Raw genomic sequence first — 22,015 nt, 5'->3', positions numbered from 1 at the left:
AAAGCTCCGCCTGAATTAGCACATACAGTCTTAGTGTACAGCAATGATGAGAATTCAACATCTGACCAGACAAAAAACAACTTACTTCAAAATGTAGAGCCTCACAATATTGGAGTTAGAATAAAACGTGTTAGAAAAAATAAATAATGGTGGAGTTGCTGTTGATTTAAGTTATCAAAAGGATGTTGTGCACTTCAAAGAGTTTGTAGACAGATTCCCAGATTTAACATCCCACATGCCTAAAAAGAGATTGCCTTTAATCAAAATAGTGTCCGTTCCTTCAATTGTTAGTGAACAAGAACTTATTGAAGATATATATGAACAGAATACACATTTGTTTGAAGATATTTCTTTTCGTGTATATGCTGAACAGATTAAAGTTATATTCTCCTTAAAACAAAAAAGCGATGAATATGTTTCCTGGGTGATAGAAGTGTCTTCTGATATAAGAAAAAGAATTCTTAAAGGAAAGAAAGTTCATATAAGGTGGTCAACCTATAGTGCATATGATTATATTCCAATACTGCAATGTTTTCGATGTTTGTCGTTTGGACACATAGCAAAAAATTGCCCTGCATCTGAGAACATATGTAGCCATTGTAATGAGAACCACTTGTTTAAAGACTGTACCAAAAGACATGAAACACCAAAATGTGCAAATTGCCTGAGGAAAAACAAACAAGAACATAATCACAATACAATGGACAAAATGTGTTCTACATATCTTAAAGAAAGGATGAAATACTTGAATAGAATTGACCTTACATAACACAATTGTTTGATTATAAATTAAAGAATGCGAGGTAACTTTGATAGTATAGAATGTATCATATATTCAGTGAGGTATTTCCTCAGCTTACACCAATGTGTTTTAATGTTTGTCTTGTACAGTGGGTGATCGGTTAACGAACATAATCCGTTCCAAAACTTTGTTCGTTATCCGAATTGTTCGTTAACCGATTATTGATTTACCATAGGTTTTTATGGGAATTTCATTAATTTGTTCCGGAGACTCCAAAAAGTAAAAAATATGTACTTTTTTACTACGTTTATTTATATATAATAGTAAAAATACATATATATGTAGTCTTGCATTTTTATTAGTCATGTTTTTTCCGCTTGTGGGGGTTAAAGAATCTGTACAATATCGATTGTTTTTCTCTTTTCATTAGGATTTTTCAGAAGTAATTAATAGTATTGTAATTGTAGAGATTGACAACTCCATTAACCTTATTCTGGTTTGGATGCCACTTGGATGATCGTTGTTCTGACATTCTCCCACTTCTTCAAAAGATCTTTAGTAGTAGATGTCAACATCGGTCCTTTTTCACCTTCCACTTCTTCAAAAGAAAACACATCTCACTGAGTTTCTTGGTATTCTTCATTTGAGAGTTCTTTGAGTTCTTCTGTCGTCAGATTTGTTTCAGGTTCCATTATGAGCTCTAAAATGCTCTTTATTTCTCAGATGTGATTTTCATGACTCCATTAGCAGCCTGAGACTTCTTGATATATCTTTCATAGCTAAGATTGTACCTACTGTAGACCTGTTCAAGTCATTCTGCCTAGCAATATTAGACATCTTGTGCCCACTTTCTACCTGGGCTATTATCTCTTGCTTGGTTTCTACGGTGAGCACAGTTCTTGACACTCCTCTTTTTAGGCTCCATAATATTATCAGTTTCTTTTTTAAATAAAAAGTTCAGAAAAGCACTTACAAAAATTCAGAGAACAGAAATCAACTAGCCCACATAAACTTATTTAAACACAAGGCCCGGATAAAATTTGAAATTTGGTATTAAAACGTTAACGAATATCCAATGAGACAATTAAACTTTCACCTTTTGTAAATAAACCCCGACGCAAAACTTAACAAGTGCACGTCTGACAGTCTCACGAATACTATAAAAAATTATTTGTCAGAAAGGTAAACAAAAAGCTGGAATTACAAGGGAGAGTTTCAAAATTTGGAGGAATATTATACTATCCGATCGGTATCGGGTTGACATCGATGTTGACGTTTCCCGCGCTCCTAAAAGTTTCGAATTGTTACCCAAAGACACGGGAAAATCAATCGGTTTTCATTATTTTCTGTCACTTCTTTTTATGTTTGTTCAGTAAAGTGTTCATTAACCGAACATTTGTTCGTTGTCCGATCATAAAAATCTTTCCCGAAAGTGTTCGTTATCCGATTAGTTCGCTATCCGAACTGTTCGTTAACCGATCACTTACTGTATTTAATTTTATGTATTGCATTTCTTGTATATAGTTTTATGTACTGTGTTGTAATATTTTAAATTTTATTATTTGTTACTTAATTTATTTTACCAATTCTTGGATGTATTCAAAACATAACTTTGTAATTTTGTAAACAATTTTAATCAGGCTGTGCTGAATATGTAATATTACGTTAATAAACCAGATGAATGATGATGATGATGTCTAATGGCAGCAAGAAACTGTCCCTGCAGCTCTGTTGAATTGCTGTGCCTGTTCCTTTTTGCCAATACGGTCAAAAACATACATACATACATACATACATACAAGAAAGACATTGCTGTACACAAAGTATTTAGCTGGCAGAAAAGAGTGTAAGGGATGGGAAGGGAAGGGAAGATCAGATAGCAATCATCTCTAGCTGTTGTGACAGATGGGCAACCCTGCCCTCATCTTCTTCATACTGTGTCAGTCTCTTGAAAGCAATTCCATAGTCTGCTAATTATGCTTTGGGATGTTCCAAGTGCTATTGCCACTGTCATCTGTGTTTAACCAGCCTCAAGACATCCTATGGCTCTCCAGGCTTCTCATTTGGGCAAATCAGGTTGCAGGGGCATTGCAAGGGCTAGAAAATTGCAGGATGTGCATTTTCAAGATCAGGGAACATGCAGATACACCAGTACTTTCAAGCCTTTCGTAGTGCATTTTCACAAATGAAATAAAAGTTGGTTTTGCATCTCATTTGCATAATCAAACAGTGCTTTACACAAAACATCGCTCGTTTCATTTAAATTTCCTGGAAGGTTTCCACATGTGATGATTCGAATGGCAATCTTTTCAAAAGGAAATATTTGATTCACAACATCTGGCTTCTTTTTTACCAGGGCTATGGAGTCGGAGTCATGGAGTTTTGATGTTTTAGCTGGAGTCGGAGTCGTGGAGTTTTGGTGTTTTAGCCAGAGCTGGAGTCATCAAAAAATCCACCAACTCCGACTGCTTTTTTACTTACCAACTTGTTATATATATAAAATGGAAAAGTATTGGAATTGTGTCAAATTTGACCCTCCAAGCTTTTTTGCAAATCTACACGTTTGGAGACCTCCCGAACCCTTAAATTAATTATTTAAGCTATAAAACCTTTCAGTATGCAGTCTTTTTATTAAATCTTCTAATGCATTCAGTCAGTTGATTGCTTTCTTCAGGAAAACCCCTCAAAAAAGTCAATAAAAGGAGAAAAATTTGCATGCGTGTGTTGGAATCTAATTTGTTTAATTTCTTTATTTTCTGTTTTGAGATATTAAACAATATCTTAGAATGGGTAAAGTTTAAGAAACAAAATGTGACACTGTAGCTTGCATATAAAGGGGCATTAATACTATTAAATTTTGGTTCTTAATTAAAGGTCGACAGAGTGAAGACATAAAAGTGGTCATGTGTCATATCTCTTAATGAATATTTTACTCTTTAATGAATATTTTAGCATTCAAAATTTAAAAAAATAAAATAAAACTCGTCTTTACCCTCAAAGTAAGCATTTTTGTCATTTTATAATAGTACAGTAAAACCTGTCAAGATGTTCTCGCCTAAGATGTTAGAATGTATATGGGAACATGATTTAGTTCAACCACTTTGACACTTAATAACTAACTCTGTGTTAAACCATCTGACTCCGATTCTGACTACAGAAATTATTAGGCTTCAAACAGGGTGAACAAAATCATGCCCCCCCCACACAGTCTAGCATCCACACATGTAGGAAAAAACCTCAAATCTTTTGCATATCTTGAAATTTCAAGGTGTCCCGAGTCCATAAATGTAAAAATTTAAGAGGAGTCATTTTTTTGACCGAGCGCTATACTTTCCCTCTGTTATATATAACAGCCAGGAAAGTAAAAATTATCGAATACATATTTATATATTACTTACAGAAGTCTTTTAGCTTTGGAATAAAAAGTTTCTACACTCTATCTTTATTATAACTCTATTTATTGAATCTTTTATTCTGAGGTCACGTGATGACATCAGAATTTCCGGGTCTCTTTCGGTAACAAGTCCACCCATGGTCAGAGTCGGATGGTAAGGAAAAGTCAAAGTTGGTACATTTTTACACAACTCCACAGCCCTGTTTTTTACACAAAAAAGCCTGAAGAAGAGCCCAGAAGGGGCCTTGAAAATGTTAGCTATCCTATTACACAATCACTCCGGTTACCAGGTTTAACATAAGTATTATTTATGCTTCTTTTTTTTTTATTGCTTAATATTTATTTTGAAGTATCCCCTAATTTTTGTGAGTTTCTCAAATGGAAAACAGATTGTTTCCACTTCATANAGATGTTCTCGCCTAAGATGTTAGAATGTATATGGGGACACGATTTAGTTCAACCAATTTAATGCGTAATAACTAACTCCTGTGTTAAACCATCTGACTCCGATTCTGACTACTCTGACCGCAGAAATTATTAAGCTTCAAACATAGTGAACAAAATCGTGCCACTCTCACACAGTCTAACATCCACACATATAGAAAAAACCTCGAATCTTTTGCATATCTCGAAATTTCAAGGTGTCCCGAGTCCAAAAATGTAAAAATTTGGGAGAAGTCATTTTTTGACCGAGCGCTATACTTTCCCTCTGTTATATATAACAGCCAGGAAAGTAAAAATTATCGAATACATATTTATATATTACTTACAGAAGTCTTTTAGCTTTGGAATAAAAAGTTTCTACACTCTATCTTTATTATAACTCTATTTATTGAATCTTTTATTCTGAGGTCACGTGATGACATCAGAATTTCCGGGTCTCTTTCGGTAACAAGTCCACCCATGGTCAGAGTCGGATGGTAAGGAAAAGTCAAAGTTAGTACATTTTTACACAACTCCACAGCCCTGTTTTTTACACAAAAAAGCCTGAAGAAGAGCCCAGAAGGGGCCTTGAAAATGTTAGCTATCCTATTACACAATCACTCCGGTTACCAGGTTTAACATAAGTATTATTTATGCTTCTTTTTTTTTTATTGCTTAATATTTATTTTGAAGTATCCCCTAATTTTTGTGAGTTTCTCGAATGGAAAACAGATTGTTTCCACTTCATAAAAGAAGTCAAAATAATTCAAAATATAAAATCTCAAAATCAAAATCTATATTGTGTCAAATCATTGTAAGACATTAATATTACAAATCTTATATTCCAATTTATATAGTAATTCAAGTGACACAATGCAATGTTTGACAATTGTATTTTTATATCTATTGACAAATTGTGATATAATTTACTTATGAATTATAAAATTATGTGTAATAAATCATTCTAATTATTTTTCTATAAAGAAATTTAAAAATTCTATTCACAATATACTTTAAACATTGAAAGTTTACAGTTTATCAACAAATAGCATAATTTGTAATTTTAGTATTGTCATGTTATCTAAAAGTAAAAATAAAACCATTGATAACTGCTAAATTAATTTAATCAGTTAAATATTGGGTTGAATTTCTAGAGTTAGTAAGTCTTCATAATAGTTTAACTTTTTAACTTTGAAGAATTTACTTATGTCTAATATGTGTATAAAATATGTTTATTTGACTTGAAAGTATTGTATTAAAGTTGTTTGTTTTGTTCTTCTAAATTGGCTGACAAGCTGCTACACACACCAATGTCTCCTCATTATCGTGTTGGTGGTGGTAGATGCATTATGCCCTTCTGCAAACTTCAATGCAACCTTAATAAGAAAAAAAATTAAAAGGTGTATACACTGTAGTATGGAAGGTAAGACTTGGAAAAGTGTACAATAGTTTTGAAAATTTTTGATTGCTCCAGTTCAATTGTGGGAGAGTCTACTGTAATATAATTTCAGATTATTTTAAAATATAATAATAATAAACTTTAAAATTAATTATTTAAGCTATAAAACCTTTCAGTATGCAGTCTTTTTATTAAATCTTCTAATGCTTTCAGTCAGTTGATTGCTTTCTTCAGGAAAAATCAAAAAATTCCAATTTATAAAGAACAAAATCTATTTTGTTCCAAAATAGAAGGTCAATAAACTGACCAAAAGTGTTAAAGATTTAATATTTAAACTAATTTTAATAAATTTGATTTTGGATATTATAACTTTTAGAAAGAAATGCAAATTTTTAATATTCATTTTAAAATAACAAAAATATATATTATTCTTTCCAACATAAAGCCCGATTATTTACGGCAGTTGTGGGTGTCTATTATTCTTTATCATACAATATTATAATTTTATAACTTACTATTCTTTCTTCTCTATCTGAAATAGACGAATGACCCGGTTCGTATTCAGTGATACTACGTGGCTGATTTTTATATACCTCTTGATACGATCGTAAAGAAGTTGGCAAAAATATATTTTTGGATCTAAAAATGTTATAATTTAAAAATAAATACAATGTAATATTAAATTTTAGCAATATCAATAAGAAAAAACTTTACTGCATTATTTAAATTCAGATATTGCATTAATAAGTACGTTTCAATTAAAATTACAAACATTGTATATAATGATTAATTTTAAAATAAATAAATAAATAACTAATTCACCTTTAATTATCTGGCATTTGTTCTGTGTTTTAGACAAATGCTTTCAATTCTTTTAAAAAGTTATCTTTTGGTTCAGCAAAGATTATGCATTATACAAATGCATTTTGCAATAATTATTGAACAAAGTTACCAGAACACATTCAAAACTTTACAATTCTAAAGTTTGAATGTGTTCCGATAAAGTTGTTCAATAACTGTTATACAGGGTCCTACAGGAATTATAAATGTTATTATCTTTTAAATATTTATTAAGAAATTTTCATGTACAAGATTTCAAACGACATAGTTTGCCATTTATATTTTGAGGATGGCATCACAAAACGTGGCTTTCATTTGTGCACAAACACTCTTTAGATCTTCAAAGTATGTCATGCATATATCAAAGTAACATATTCTTGAATATGTTATTGATTGCATGATAAATTTGAAAATAATTTAAAAGGGGAGGCTAAATCAGTTATTTAATAGTTATAACTTAGCAGAGGAAACAACGAAATAATTAAGTTTACAATAATAATTTTTCTCAGTTGAAATATCATCATAACAAAATTTTGTAAAATAAATTATAAAGACAAAGTGGCATTTTCTTTGGTCAAGCAAGAAATAAACAAGATGGATGATCTCAAGATTGAAATGGAGGATCAAAGTCCCTAAAGCATGTAATATGTTTGAATTTAAAAAATTAACAGTAGCAAACAAAAATTGTGATGAGAAAATGATTAGAGAATATTTGGAGAATGTAATTGTCAAATGTATTAGCAAGGAGAAAGAATATAAAAAATAAGCATTCAAGTTAATATATGCTTCTTGTGCTTAATTACTTATACAGTAGAGCTTCGATTATCTGAATCAATTAGGGACTAGGGTTGTTTGGAAAATCGATATTTCAGATAACTGATAATGTACGAAAAAATATATTAACCTATCCCATGTTGAAATTTTTCTCCGTTGCGTGTTGCTTCGCGTTGGATTTTCGTCAATGTTAAGCCTAACAAAGACTATTGTATCATTAAAAATTATTTTTTTATTTTGTACAAACAAAATATATATATTGAAAAATATAAAAACAATAAAAAATTATACTTCAGAAGTTAATTTAGAATCAAAAACGTAAAATATTTGAGTAGCCCAAGACATAGCCAAAGATTGCAGCACCACAGCACTGGCAAAAATTTAAATTTGCAGACTGGAATTCTTTCAGATAATTGACGTTTTGGATAATTGACTTTCGGATAATCGATGCTCTACTGTATTATGCTTGTGTCCACTTTGGATGTTCTTGTGAACTAGCACTTGTTATACTGAGGAAAAAGAAACACACCATTTCCAATTAAGATATATTTATTGTAACATATTCTTGCTGGATTGGGTTAAATTTAGTAACTAATGCAACCAATTTAACTTGTGAGAAATGCATTATGGAAAAGCATACCAGAAGACCCTTTACTGAAAAGAATATAATAAGAAGTAAGAAAGTTTTAGAACTTCTTCACATGGACCTATATGGGCTGTTACAAGTGGTGTCATTAGGTGAAAGTAAACACATTTTAGTAATAGTAGATGATTATAGCAGAAAAATAGCTGTAAGATTTTTGAAAAGTAAATATGAAGTTAGTGAGGAACTCAAGGCATTTATTCACCTAATAGAAACACAGACAGAAGAGAAAGTTAAAAAAAATCTGGACAGATAATGGAACCAAATTTGTGAATGAGCAGTTAGGAGATTTCTTAAAGAAAAAGGATATAGTACACAAAAAGACAATCCCTTTCACACCACAACTGGAGATGCATAGAAAACCAATTGCTTCCTTATGGATGTAGCTAGAACTATGATCATAGAGGCCCACTTACCACCTGATTTTTGGGCAGAAGCAGTCTATATAGCAGCATACATCATAAATCGCTGCGCAAAAAAATAGTCAGTGACAAAGTGCCAGAGGACTTGTGGAGTGAACAGAAGCCCTCTGTTTTCTATTTTAAGAGATTTGGTTGTCCAATATATGCATGAATACCAAAAAAACACAGAAAAAAATTGAATATTAAAACAAAAGTGATACTAAACTGGAATAAAGTAAACAACAAATGTACTGGGGAGCCTGTTACTGGTGTGCTTCTCGGAAAAAACAGAGCGTTACAAACGTTTTTGAACTTGAAGTTCTTCTTCAAGTAACCAATGACTGTTAAATGAATGCGATTCAAATTAAAGTCAAATTGGAACACCATTCAGAATTCTATTGCGTGGATATCGATAACATCATTCAGGCGTGTGCCCCTTTAACGACTGTAGATTATTATAAGTTCTTGTCTATGAGCACCTGCCATGCAGTTGACAGGGTGATTTCATCTTTATGGTTAATGCAGTTATCATCTTTAAGTGTAGCCATACAGATGTAAAGAGCCTCTAGCCATCTAAGATGGTTTACGTATTGTGTAGTGAAAATCACTTTGGCTTGATTGAACAATGGTTCTATTTCTGGATCTGAGGCATAGATAGCAAGAGCAATGGTGGGCTTCGCATGTAGAATATCCTCTGCGTGTTCTTTCATTCTCACTTCCAGGGAGCGCTTAGTGGACCCTATGTAGATCAGGTTTCTGTCCCATCTATGGTCCATAATCAAGATGGTGTACATCCCAGGGAGTCGTTCTATCTCAACGCTATCAGAGAAACAGCACTGGGTCCCAAAAAAGACAGGGTCTGAAAGCCAAGTGTCCAGGCAAAGAAGCACCCAAGCTGCTCAGACTCGGTCACAGAAAACTGTGATGTCCCAGATTCACATGACGCTGCCAAGCCAGAAGTGTGAGAAAAACAAGAAACGTGTTTTGATCAACACAAAAGAATTTGTTCCAGAAAGTGAGACCAAAAACAAACAAAAAGCTTTGAAAAAACCATGCCAAAGACTAATCTAAATAAAAAGCTCACGCTATACTGAGAGTGGTCTCAGAGAGAGAGGTCGATGACCTCCATTGATCATGGTCATGAAAAAAGTCAGAAACAAAAAATTTAGGAAAACGTTAGGTGGTGATTGTCAAGAACTGCTGTAACCATCACCCAAAAACGCCCCAAAACACAAAAATCAAGCAAAAAACTGAGAAAAGAAAAACAATCAACAAGAGAAAAACAAGAAAAACAAAAATGCAATAAAAAAGACCAAACTGGAGGAAAAAAACCCTGCAAAAGCAGAAAAAACAAAAAATCAGCAATAAATGACCACCATTACAAACCATTGCAACAGTCATCTCAAAAGCAAAACAAGCAAAAAAGAAGGAAAGAGACACTATGGCCAGAAACATATGCATAAAATTCGGCATTATATCTAGAATAAAACAAAGCATAAAAATTTTTCTGAAATTTTGGCTGAAAAATAACTGAAAAAAAAGTAGAGCATGTGTGTACTTTTTATTAATAAACCAACAAACGCCTAAATAATAGTGCTATAATATGGCTATAATTAAATAATAAATACAAATGAATTTGGTATAGAGGCCATATTATAAACAGACTATTTAGGCATTTGTTGGTTTATTAATATATCATCAGGCTTTGAGATGTATTATATCTACTTTTTATGCGCATAAAATTTTTACACCAAAATTCTTCCAATAAAGAGAACCATACTGGTCATTCACAGTTGGCACTGTGAGTGCCACTCTAGGCCAATTCTTTTCTTCCAAAACTTTCTAAACTTAAGAATTTAACTTCATTCATATTAAAATGTAACTACAATACAAACTATTGTATATATTAGCTGTCTAAATAATAATGTAAAAAGTGTTGTTCATATATATGATTAAATTCACTAAGCCAGTGGTTCCCAAACTTTTTTGATTCTCAGCACCATTGCTAAATCCAGTTTTTTCCAAAGTGCTCTATGTCAAATTCTAACAAATACAATTTGCAAAATAGTCTATATTTTTTTAAATTAAAGAGCACCATCAGTACAGATACCAATACATTTGATCTGCTCCAAATCATCTTCGGATATAAAAATATCAGAGATCTCAAACAAGTCATGAGTCTTAACATCAGCAGTAAAACTTTTACAAAAAAGAAATGTTATTACTATGTATAAACTGTACATAGCAAATCAAGTGAGCATCATAATTATTATCTGTGTCCTCATCTAGCTGCAACCCAAATTCCTTCCCTTTTATTTTTTCAATTAACTGAACATTGAAGGTCCTTCCCTATGTGCTGTGTGAGAAATCAGACTTCAACATAAACAGTTTAATGTCATAACATCAACTTTCACACCTGGGAGTAAATGATTTGTTAAGTTCTCAGCAATGACAGCAATGCTTTCTCATAACCTCCCAACCTACTATCTTCATATCTCCAAGTCAATATAGCCAGAAACTGCAAGTTTAAGCAGTCGTCACAAGTCCCTCAACGAAATATCATCCCTTACCTAGTGCCAATGGATATAATTAGTTCTTGCAGATACTTCAGTTCAACAGATACAGTAAACTCCTGATTATCTGGGCTAATGGTGGAGAGAGGTGGCACAGATAATCCGAACTATAATTATTTATTTCTAAAATACAACATTTAGATTCAATGTAGATTCACCTTTTTCAAATTTTTCAATTAATGTTAGTTTTGTTTTATAGTAAGTACAACTTTCTTTAGATTATTAGGCATTTTAAGGGTACTTATCTGAAAATTAAAAAAAAACATCTTATTTTACGTAATTTTACACTAAAAGTATTTGTGGGAGAGTTATTTGAAAAAAATATTATGTATAATATGTATTATACATAAATACATGTAATCAAATCTTAAATTGTAATACATATTATAACATGCAACTAAATGAAACTTTGTATAAATACACTCACTATCATTTTCTCCTCCAAAAAGAAACGTCCGGCACAAAAGAAGTGGCCTATCTAAAACCAGTCCAGCTGACTTCAGATATCCCCACCACCCGCTTCAAACATCTAAATATGAACACGTGCACTGCGGTAAACATGAAAGCGAGCAACTATTTAAAAAATATATACACATATAATTAATTTTTTTTAAATTAAATTCATGCACGGATAATCCGCACACGGATAATCAGGAGTTTACTGTACTTCCTCATCTATGGATATGAATTTTGAAGATGAACTCTATCTCAGGGGACTAAGATACATTGATACATGATCAAGAATGAACATCAGACTATTTTCGAATATCATCATCCCAAGGTATTTATTGCCATGCAAATCTCACGTAAACTCTCTCTCACAACAACTTTCATTTAAAGATCCCTTGAAGTTAAGGCCTAATGAACTGTAATGAAAATTGTAAATTGTATCATGTTGTTTATGTAATTAAATTGTTATTAGTTGTTAACTTGGTACCCAAGTGATTCATTTCCAGTAAGCTGTCTCTCAACCCATCTCCATCCCAGATCCAATCACCCGTGTACATGGCCGCTCACGTGACCGAATCAACACGTCGTCTCTGCTTCCTTGTCAATCAGGACACAGTGGTGTCAGTCCTGACAAGGCACTAAAGAGGTGCTGACCTTGTGGTCACAGCCGTATTCTGCGACTGAAAGTGTTATTAGACAAAGAAACTTTTGAAAGCTGCTTTCCAGCACACTCACCAATCATATTGTTCACCATATCAATAGCAGCTGGTAAAATGAGTTTTTCTGTGATAGTATGAAGCTTTTTACATTTTGAAATTCTATTACATTATTACCGAGTTAATGATTTGCACCAGGTCTGCTGGATGTCACATCTTATCACATTGAATTAAAAGTGGAAGTAAAATTATGAACATTTTATAATAAAGTGTGTTCTGCGGCTCTCTCACAGGGGTGCCACGGCACACACTTTGGGAACCAACGCTAAGCTATGAAAAGAAGCTTAAAAGTGATAACAAATAAATATTTTTATACAGTGGGTGAGTCGGTTAATGTACAAATCGGATAACGAACACTTTCGCAAAAGATTTTTATGTTCAAACAAAGAACATATGATCAGATAACAAACACCTACAGAACAAACACAAGAAGCAGTGACGTAAAATAATGAATATCAATTGGTCTTCCCTCGTCTTCAAACAACAATTCAAAACTTTTCTGAGCGCAGGAGATGTTGACATCAACATTCAACTCAGTATATACCAATCGGATAGTATTCCTCCAAACTTTGAAACTCTCTCTTGTAATTCCAGCCTTTTATTTTTCTGACAGAAACAATTTTTTTATAGTATTCCCGAGACTGTTAGGCAGGCACTCATTAAGTTTTGTGTCAATTTTTATTTTCGAAAGGTAAGAGTATAACAGCAAAGGTAGAGAGTGGGCAAATGTCTGATGTCTGTTGTTGCTGGGTAGTATGGCTCGAACAGGTCTACTGTAGGCTACAGTTCAATCTTATTTAAGAAAGATATAGTATTATCAAGAAGACTCAAGCAGCTTAAGGAGTAACAAAAATCACATGTGAGAAATAAAAAACATTGAAGAGCTCATAATGAAACCTTAAACGAATCTGACGACAGGAAAACGTCGAGAACTGTTTTTTGAATGAAGAACAGTAAGAAACTTGGCGAGATATGTTTTCTTCTAAAAAGGAGAATTAATGTCAATATCTGCTATTAAACATTTTTTTGAAGAAGTGAGATGATGTCAGAACGAACTGTCTTAGAATGGCATCGATACCAGGTTGAAATTAATAGCCTACAATTACAATGCTATTAATTACTTCAGAAAAATCCTGAAGAAGCGAGAAAAGCAATCGACATTAGACAGATTCTTTAACCCCCACAAACGGAAAAAACATGACTAATAAAAATGCAAGACTGTTTATATATGTATTTTTATTATTACATATAAATAAAAGTAGTAAGAAAGTATATATTTTTTATTTTTTGGGGTCTCCGGAACAAATTAATGAAATTCCCATAAAAACCTATGGTAAATCGATAATCGGTTAACGAACAATTCGGATAGCGAACAAAGTCTTGGAACGGATTATGTTCGTTAACCAATCACCCACTATACTAGTAATTTCTAATCCAAAATAGTCATAACCATCCATTTTATCAAAGTTTTTTGATATCCAGGATTGTTTCAGTTCACATTTCCTCACCATTTCTGAAAACTAAAAATATAATTCTGCTGCATTTTTAATTTTCAAAACAATTTTTTATTGTAATTGTTCTAAATATGTAACTGAAGTTTAGTTTAATATAAGAATTCTGTTATACATCATTCTAAACAATAGATAATTCTAACCTAAGGATATTCAAATATTTGACCAAAACATTTTCTTCTGTTTAATAAAAAACAGTGCTGGCTTTTTGAAAAATGCAATGGTTTCATTTATTTATTTATTATTTAATTTTTATGATTTCTAAAACATTTAAGTTTTATTAAATATTTATAATATTACTTACTCAATTTGTTTATCTCTGATCACTGTTTTTGAACGTTTTTCATAATTATCCATAGAATATTTAATAGAATAATCTGAAATAAATTTACAATATATAACAAATTAAAATAATAATTTCAAATAAATACTATAGATTCTTTGCAAATAAATATATTTTCAGAGGATTTCAGAACTAACAGTTACTTTTAAATTAAATATAACTGCACACACATATACTCAAAACTAGTGAAAAGAATTAAATATAGTTACTAATATAAACATTTTCATTCCTTTCCAATGATCTTACTTATACTTATACTGAATGCAAAAGCAAACAATCTTCAAATTTTCTTTACTTCACAACTGGGTGCATAGGTAGACAATGGGCATCTTTAACATCACTCTTTATTCAGGAATATCTTACATATTGATACGTGTTTTGGGCATACGTCCCTCTTCCATCGCCTTTCCTTTAAGACATTTAGTGAAGAGGTGCTAACTATTACACATATTTTTTAAAAAATACATATATTTACAGTTAATATTTCCTGTCAGGACTGGGTTGGCACTGATGAGAGAAGAGATCTAGTGAGGAAAACTAAGTGAGAAGCGACCCAGACTCAGGCCTAGAGAGATAGGAAGGCAGAGATAGTCAGTGTAGACGTGTGCATAGTGACTTTGAGCCAAGTGGTATAGTTACAGAACTAAGTTAGGGAACCCTTCCTCAGCAATATTTGATGACAACGTGTTATCATTTCTTCAATGCAACCAGATTGAACATCTACTGTCCATATGGCAATAATCATCCATATTACCTCGTTATTAGAATTCCAATCTAAGCTACCAGTATACTACCTAACCATTCTTCATTCTTCTTTCTCTATATAGTTCATAAGTAGTAATAGTCTTAATTTTAAGCTGAATTATATAATAATTAATTGTCACAAGAAGATTGAGCAAAAGCGGGGAATTAGTGTAAATATATTTTTATTCTGTATAACAAGCAGACTGATATCTGTTCCCCTATTCTGTTTAATATATGCAATTCGACTGGTATTTGTTACATCTCATTCATAACATGTTTTTCTCACCCTTCACATCTGACTTGTTGTTGCTGTGATAATGTAGAAATTAAAACAATCTCCAGGCCTGATGTAGGGTGTTTGTATCTTTAAAATTAGTTGCCACATTTTTCTTATGAGCTGTAGAAAAATGCAGATCTTACAACCTAGAGAACTTATCATATAACTGTTCAGTTGTTTTGCCAAAAGACAGAATAAACTTATTTGGTTTAGAAATTGACAAACTAAACATGGATTTTGATTTTACATGTTGAATTTTTGGTAATTTTAACTCATAAGCAAGCTAGTAATAGTAAAATCAGGCTGTTGAAATTTTGTGAGTTAGTTCAGCATCAAAAAGTTGTACAGGAATACCAAATTTTAAAATGTTATTTCTATTAATTGTGTTCTTACAGCTTGCAATACTTAGAAGTTAGTTTTGTATCATGCTCACAATACTTTTAGAGCATTCATTTAAGATCTTCTAGAAATTCAAATATTTGTTCTTTTAAATCTGTAGGTAATAGTTTTATAAATTACAGAACGTCTGTGCCAACTTTTATTTAATTCTTTTAACAGTAAATTGGCTTAAACTATTAGAAATAAAACTGACCAATGAAAATGTTCTTTGACTGGTTTTTCTATACAAGTTCCCCTTGTAGCCTATTAGGTAAAAACAATTTAGTCAGCAGATACATAAAAAGTAAGAATCTTCAGAGCTTAGAGTTAAAATGAGCATCATTGGGTGAAGACAACCCATCAAACTGCTCAACTTGACACTGAATCATCATATATGTTACCTGGGTATCATCTAACAAAAAAAGGTAACCAAGTGACTGATGTTTACTTTTTTCTTAACAATATTGACATGCAGAGCAATTTTCAGTTCAACTGCATTAATTTAAATTATGTTTGTGAATATTATACACGCATTCTATAATTCTTTTCTTTTATTATTATACTAGCTGCAAGGACCTGCTTCGCTGGGTTTTTATTTGTATGTAATATAGTTTTTTTATATATATAAAAGACTGTTTTTCTAAGTAATCTAGAATCTAGCTGCAAGGACCCGCTTCACTGGGCAAAAAGTAACGATAGTGAAGATTAAGAAAATTACATTATAGCCAATCTTACCCGTTTTTACAGAATGCAAGAATTAGGTCCCCCATTTCCAGACTAATTAGAGACCTAGTCCCGATTCTATTTCTGAATGTCTCCTGTTCACGTGCAGTCAAACAAACTATTTTCAACGTTTCTGGAATGTTTACAATCGTTCTATAATCGAACCAATATTCGAATTTTATGTTCGAATTTGTTCGAACAAATTCAAACAAATTAGAACAAAACATTCGAAATAGAAAGCCACTTTAAACCACTTTCAGCCTCATACCTCCCGCACCCTTATAGCTATCGAGACGCAACCCCCTGGTACACGAATGGAGACTTGGGGCTACCATCACATAAAAACACCATTCATGTGCAATGTGTAGTTTTGGAGAAAAAGTGAAATATAGGGACATACATGTCCATTTTTATATATATACTAGCTGCAAGTACCCGCTTCGCTGGGTTTTTATTTGTTCGTACATTTGTATGTAATATAGTTTTTTTTAATATATAAAAGACTGTTTTTCTAAGTAATCTAGAATCTAGCTGCAAGCACCCGCTTCGCTGGGCAAAAAGTAACGATAGTGAAGATTAACAAAATTACATTATAGCCAATCTTACCCATTTTTACAGAATGCAAGAATTAAGTCCCCCATTTCCAGACTAATTAGAGACCTGGTCCCGATTCTATTTCTGAACTTCTCCTGTTCACGTCCAGTCAAACGAACTATTTTCAACGTTTCTGGAACGTTTATGATCGTTCTACAATCGAACCAATATTCGAATTTTATGTTCGAATTTAATTCGAATATTGTTCGAATTTGTTCGAGTTAAATTCGAACAAATTCGAACAAAACATTCGAAATAGAAAGCCACTTTCAACCACTTTTAAGCCCATATCTCCCGCACCCTTATATCTATCGAGACGCAACCACCCCTATGCACGAATGGAGACTTGGGGCTACTACAACATACAAACATTCACGTGTGATGTGTAGTTTTTGCAAAAAAGTGAAATATAGGGACATACACGTCCATTTTTATATATATATACCATGTTTCCCCGAAAATAAGACAGTGTCTTATATTAATTTTTGCTCTGAAAAACGTACTAGGTCTTATTTTCAGGGAATGTCTTATTTTTTCCAGGAAGAAGAATTCACATTTATTATTGAACAAAAAAATTCTCAAGTCGAACTTAGACGAGAGTGACGTATATCCGGTGTGTCGAACTGTCGCCTTTTTATAGCGTCAACATCGGACTCGATGACCAATTAGTGCTTACTGAACCGTAGCACTATGCAAATATCATGTGGCGTAATTCCCGGCCGACCAATTAGCCATCACCAGCAGTAACGTTATGCAAATCTGTGATTTCCAAGCCACAGTCTTATGCAAATCATGCCGTATGGCGTAATTGTCTGCTGACCAATCAGTGGCTGTACTTTCAAAAAGCCAACGGCCACTTTCAACCATCTGTCGATGACCCTTAGGACTAAAAAAAACTTTGCTAGGTCTTACTTTCAGGGAGAGGTCTTATATTTCGCAATTCAGCAAAACCTGTGCTAGGTCTTATTTTCTGCGGATGTCTTATTTTCGGGGAAACACGGTATATATATATATAGATATAGATATACTGTAACCAACTAAACTAAACTAACTATTATATTGTAATAAAAATTATTTATGTCCTTACAGATGATAATGAAAATGCTTTGAATAAATTAATGATAAAGCAATACTTCATAAGCAACTTTTAGAAGTTTATATTTACATTATTATTTATAATTATTATTTTTTAAAAAAATTATTCTAAAAATTTCAAATTAAACAATAAATCTATATAAAATTGCTTGTCCTGACTGACTCATTCAAGTAAGGGAACCTGAGAGTGGGGAATTCGGAGAAAGAGCCTAGAAAGAGCTAAAATCTCCATATTAACAAAGAAGAAGAAGAAGAAGACTGACTCATTCACTCACTGATTCATCATTGCCCAGAGCAAACCACTGAACCTAAAGAAATGAAACTTGGTACACAGTTAGGGTACGTCATGAAAACGCTCACTAAGAAGGGATTCTTCGAAATTCCCCACGGGGGGAGAAGGAGAGCATTAAGGCTTAACCAGAAAAATGGCTTCTACTGTACTATTTTACATGTGATTTTTTGTTACGTTTAGTCTTCATTAAGTATTTAAGTGTATTAAATTAATAACATTTCAGACATTGTTATAAATATTTTTATATATTTTGATTTTTTAACCAAATGTTCGAACCTTTTTAAATTCGAATTTGTTATTGCATATCGGTTCGATTATAGAACGATTGTAAACATTCCAGAAAATTGATCAAATTGAAAATAGTTTATTTGATTCTCAGCAATTCTCATCATTCTCGGCAGTAAGTGTTATATAACAATTACTATGGTTGTTGAAATACTGAATATAAATGGGGTTTGCTTGCAAAACCTCCGCGGGCAAAGTTGCAGGTAACAGCTAGTATAATATAATTTTGTAACTAAACACATTGTAATATCATTATTGTACTTTAAAATATTAAATACAAGTAAAATAAATTTAATACCTTCTTTTTCTACTTCTGGTTCAGACATGTAACCACCATCATGAGGTATATTTCCTGCAACATTTAAATGTAAATTTAAAAATCATTATTTCATAAATACCAAAATTAATTAATAATCACAAAAATGCTCCAGTCTCCCTGAACAAATCACACATTTGATGCTATCCAAATATAATAGAAATATTTTTGAGTTTGCTTGCTCATATTCAGAAATATAGTACTACCAAACTACTAATAAATAAGCATATTAATTTGTTAAATTATTGTTCTTTAGTCATCGGGTCACAGATTTGAATCCCATCAATGTATCTACTCAATGGTTATTTGTATATTACCTGTTGAAAACATGACATTGAGAAATATAATTGAGGACATAACAATTAACAGGTTACATGGAGTCATTATAAATGAAAGTAAAATAAAGAAATACATTATGAATACAATAGAGGACATAAAAAAATGGGAAATAAAGAAAAATCATATAGTAAGGATACAATTTAAAAATATACAACTGGTCATTATCTTTATATAAACAAAACAATAAATAATTTAACTCAAATAAAATATGTCATACTAGTATAGAATACAGTAATAACTATGAAATGCAATAATTAAAAAGTTTTTATTATTACTAATGGTTATCAGTACACTCACACTAAGAAAAAATTAAAATATTTTATTAATTATAAATAAATTTTAATGGGCATTGCCAAAAATTGTATGAATACATCTTTTTTAAAATTCCCCTAGATTTGTCAAAAATTTACAAAAATATCCCTTTTTCTTTTCAGCAATTGAAACTCCCTACATTTACAGACAAATTGGCAGCCCTGGTGCTGAACAGGGCACTACCCTTCTCATCCTCCCCTAGCTACAGTACTGATGAAATATCTGATAAAAAATGAAATAAACAGTGACTGACATTAAATATACATTGAGAAAGCAAAATTCTGCAACAGAAATAAATCCAGTTCAGAAACAGAGACAAAAGCAGTGAGTATCCACTCTTTTCAAAGGAACAAAAAATTAAATGTTCTACTCTTCCACAAACCAGGAAAGCAAATAAAATAACGAACACACTAACTTTACATTTCTCTGAGCACAAATGTGAAAAAATTAACACAAAATGAATGCTTTCAGTCTACTTCCAAGACTTGCTTCAAAAACCTGAAGCAGGTCTTAGAAGCAGACTGAAAGCATTTGTTTTGTGTTAATTTTTTACCATCTTGTTGAAGAAATGTAAGGTTAGTGTTTGGCACACGAAATATTCCTTTCACATTCAATGTAATCATGGCCAATGAAAGTTAATAACCTTTCCTGCCTCTTCATCTTGTAACTTACTTGTACTTTGTATAGAAGTAAGAATACCCACCAACAAAACCATAAGGATCATCAAGCCATTTTTCATTACGTCAAAATGAGTTAAACCAGAACACACACAATTAAGTGCACTGAGATGAGTTTGGTCCCTTATATCCAAAAGTACTAAAGAAAACTTTACTTTCTCAAACATTAAAATAATATTGTAATTCTAATTTTTCCTCTGTAGTTTTTAACATAAGTATTTCATGCTAATCCCAGTGCTGTGTAATACCAAGCTGGGTTTAATTTATGTTTTAATGCGAATGTCTCTAAACTTCTTGAAAATGTCTGCTAATATTAGAACATCAATTTTAACATATAAATTGGAATATTCCTCTATGTTTTCAATTTAATTTATCCCATAATTTCTGTGCCTGGTTCATTCAGGGGTCATGATGCAAACACCAAAATCACTAGTATTATATTTTATTAAAGTGGTGATATAAATATAATACTGGTGATAAAAAGTAGTCTGCTTATTACGATATTCAGCATGAAATTGAATCTGAAAGCACACTTCAGTAAAAATAGCAGAATGTCGAGTTCCTGTGCACCACACACCTGGCAATGTAATGACAGCAGGAAAGAAAGCAAGAAGTAATACTGAGAGCCAAAAGCAGTTTTCTTGCAATGTCATCCAGCATTTCCAGAGGAGGTATTTTTTGGGGTGACATTTTTTTCACTTTGATTTTTGTTCAGTAGACTAGAGCATAAAAATTTTGACATGACAGAACCTGTGAAATAACATTTAAGCACTGTAATCAAATGTGTTATTCATATTTATTCAATAAAAAATTATTCAAAAATGATTCTATTTATAAGTGACAGCTTAACATGCTACTTTTGCTTTCCAGACTCCTAACTAATAAGGCTATCAGCACTTTCTTAATTAGTAAGCAAAATTGGTGATAACAAGTAATTTAAAGTAAGAAAAAAAAATTTATAACTGGCTAAATGTTTGGCAATTTTTTAAAATTTCCACAGCAACCCCTGCTCATTTGATATGACAGTTTCATTCAATTCACTATAAAATTCCTGCTCTGATGGTAACTGTATTTTGTCACATTTTGATTTGTTTTCCATATAATCATAGGGATAAATACCTTTTCTAATTATGAGATCTAATTTATCTTTAGGAAAATATTTCATTGTATTTTTAATTGTTCTTTTTTAGATTAGTAGATAATTTGTCTATGTAACTTGCCATAAATTTAACAGTCTACAAGTCTTAATTTTATGTTTCTAATGCCTTTGTCAAATGAAATGTATCATTCTTCATTATTTGGAATTATATCAATCTTTTTGTTATCATATCAACGTTCTTTTATAAAGAGATGCATGTCATAGCCACTTAAATTATGGATAAATACAAAAATATACGAAAAATTCAAATAATAATATGATCTACACCGATATCATAACTTTAGAATTACAATTGTTAACATCAGATGTTATGCTATGGTTGCCACATAAAGCTTTATTCAGAGCCACAAGTTCATTATAATAATATCTCAAAGTCCATCATCAGAAATAGAAATTAAGTAGTGTTTGGTAATATTAATTACGAGTAATGTTTAAAAAGGTTCTAGTGATACAATCATTGTAAATAATTGTGGTTGTATTTATAATGATCATACCACTATCAAAAGACTAAAAATGTCATCTGATGTGTCTTCAGTCTTTTGATCATATTTTAAACCAGGGATGGGCAACCTTTTTCTATGTAAGGGCCGCATTTCAAAACTTTTGGACTGACGC

General features: G+C 31.8%; 1 protein-coding gene across 1 annotated transcript in view; it reads right to left on the bottom strand.

Moving 5' to 3' along the window:
• Positions 1 to 22,015, bottom strand: part of LOC111631709 — a 334,641-nt gene that overhangs the window by 232,583 nt on the left and 80,043 nt on the right. Inside the window, exons 8-10 of the mRNA XM_023376015.1 lie at positions 18,896 to 18,949; positions 14,171 to 14,243; positions 6,474 to 6,597 (exon numbers count right to left, since the gene is read on the bottom strand). Of these exons, the coding sequence (XP_023231783.1) occupies positions 6,474 to 6,597; positions 14,171 to 14,243; positions 18,896 to 18,949 (251 nt within the window). The remainder of the gene's footprint in view (positions 1 to 6,473; positions 6,598 to 14,170; positions 14,244 to 18,895; positions 18,950 to 22,015) is intronic.

This window comes from Centruroides sculpturatus, unplaced genomic scaffold (assembly GCF_000671375.1).
Source record: "Centruroides sculpturatus isolate CEXI.00-Female unplaced genomic scaffold, Cexi_2.0 scaffold560, whole genome shotgun sequence".
NCBI classification, from domain to species: Eukaryota; Metazoa; Arthropoda; class Arachnida; order Scorpiones; family Buthidae; genus Centruroides; species Centruroides sculpturatus.
Note: the sequence above shows the minus strand (reverse complement) of the source record. Positions and strands in the feature narration are given on the sequence as shown.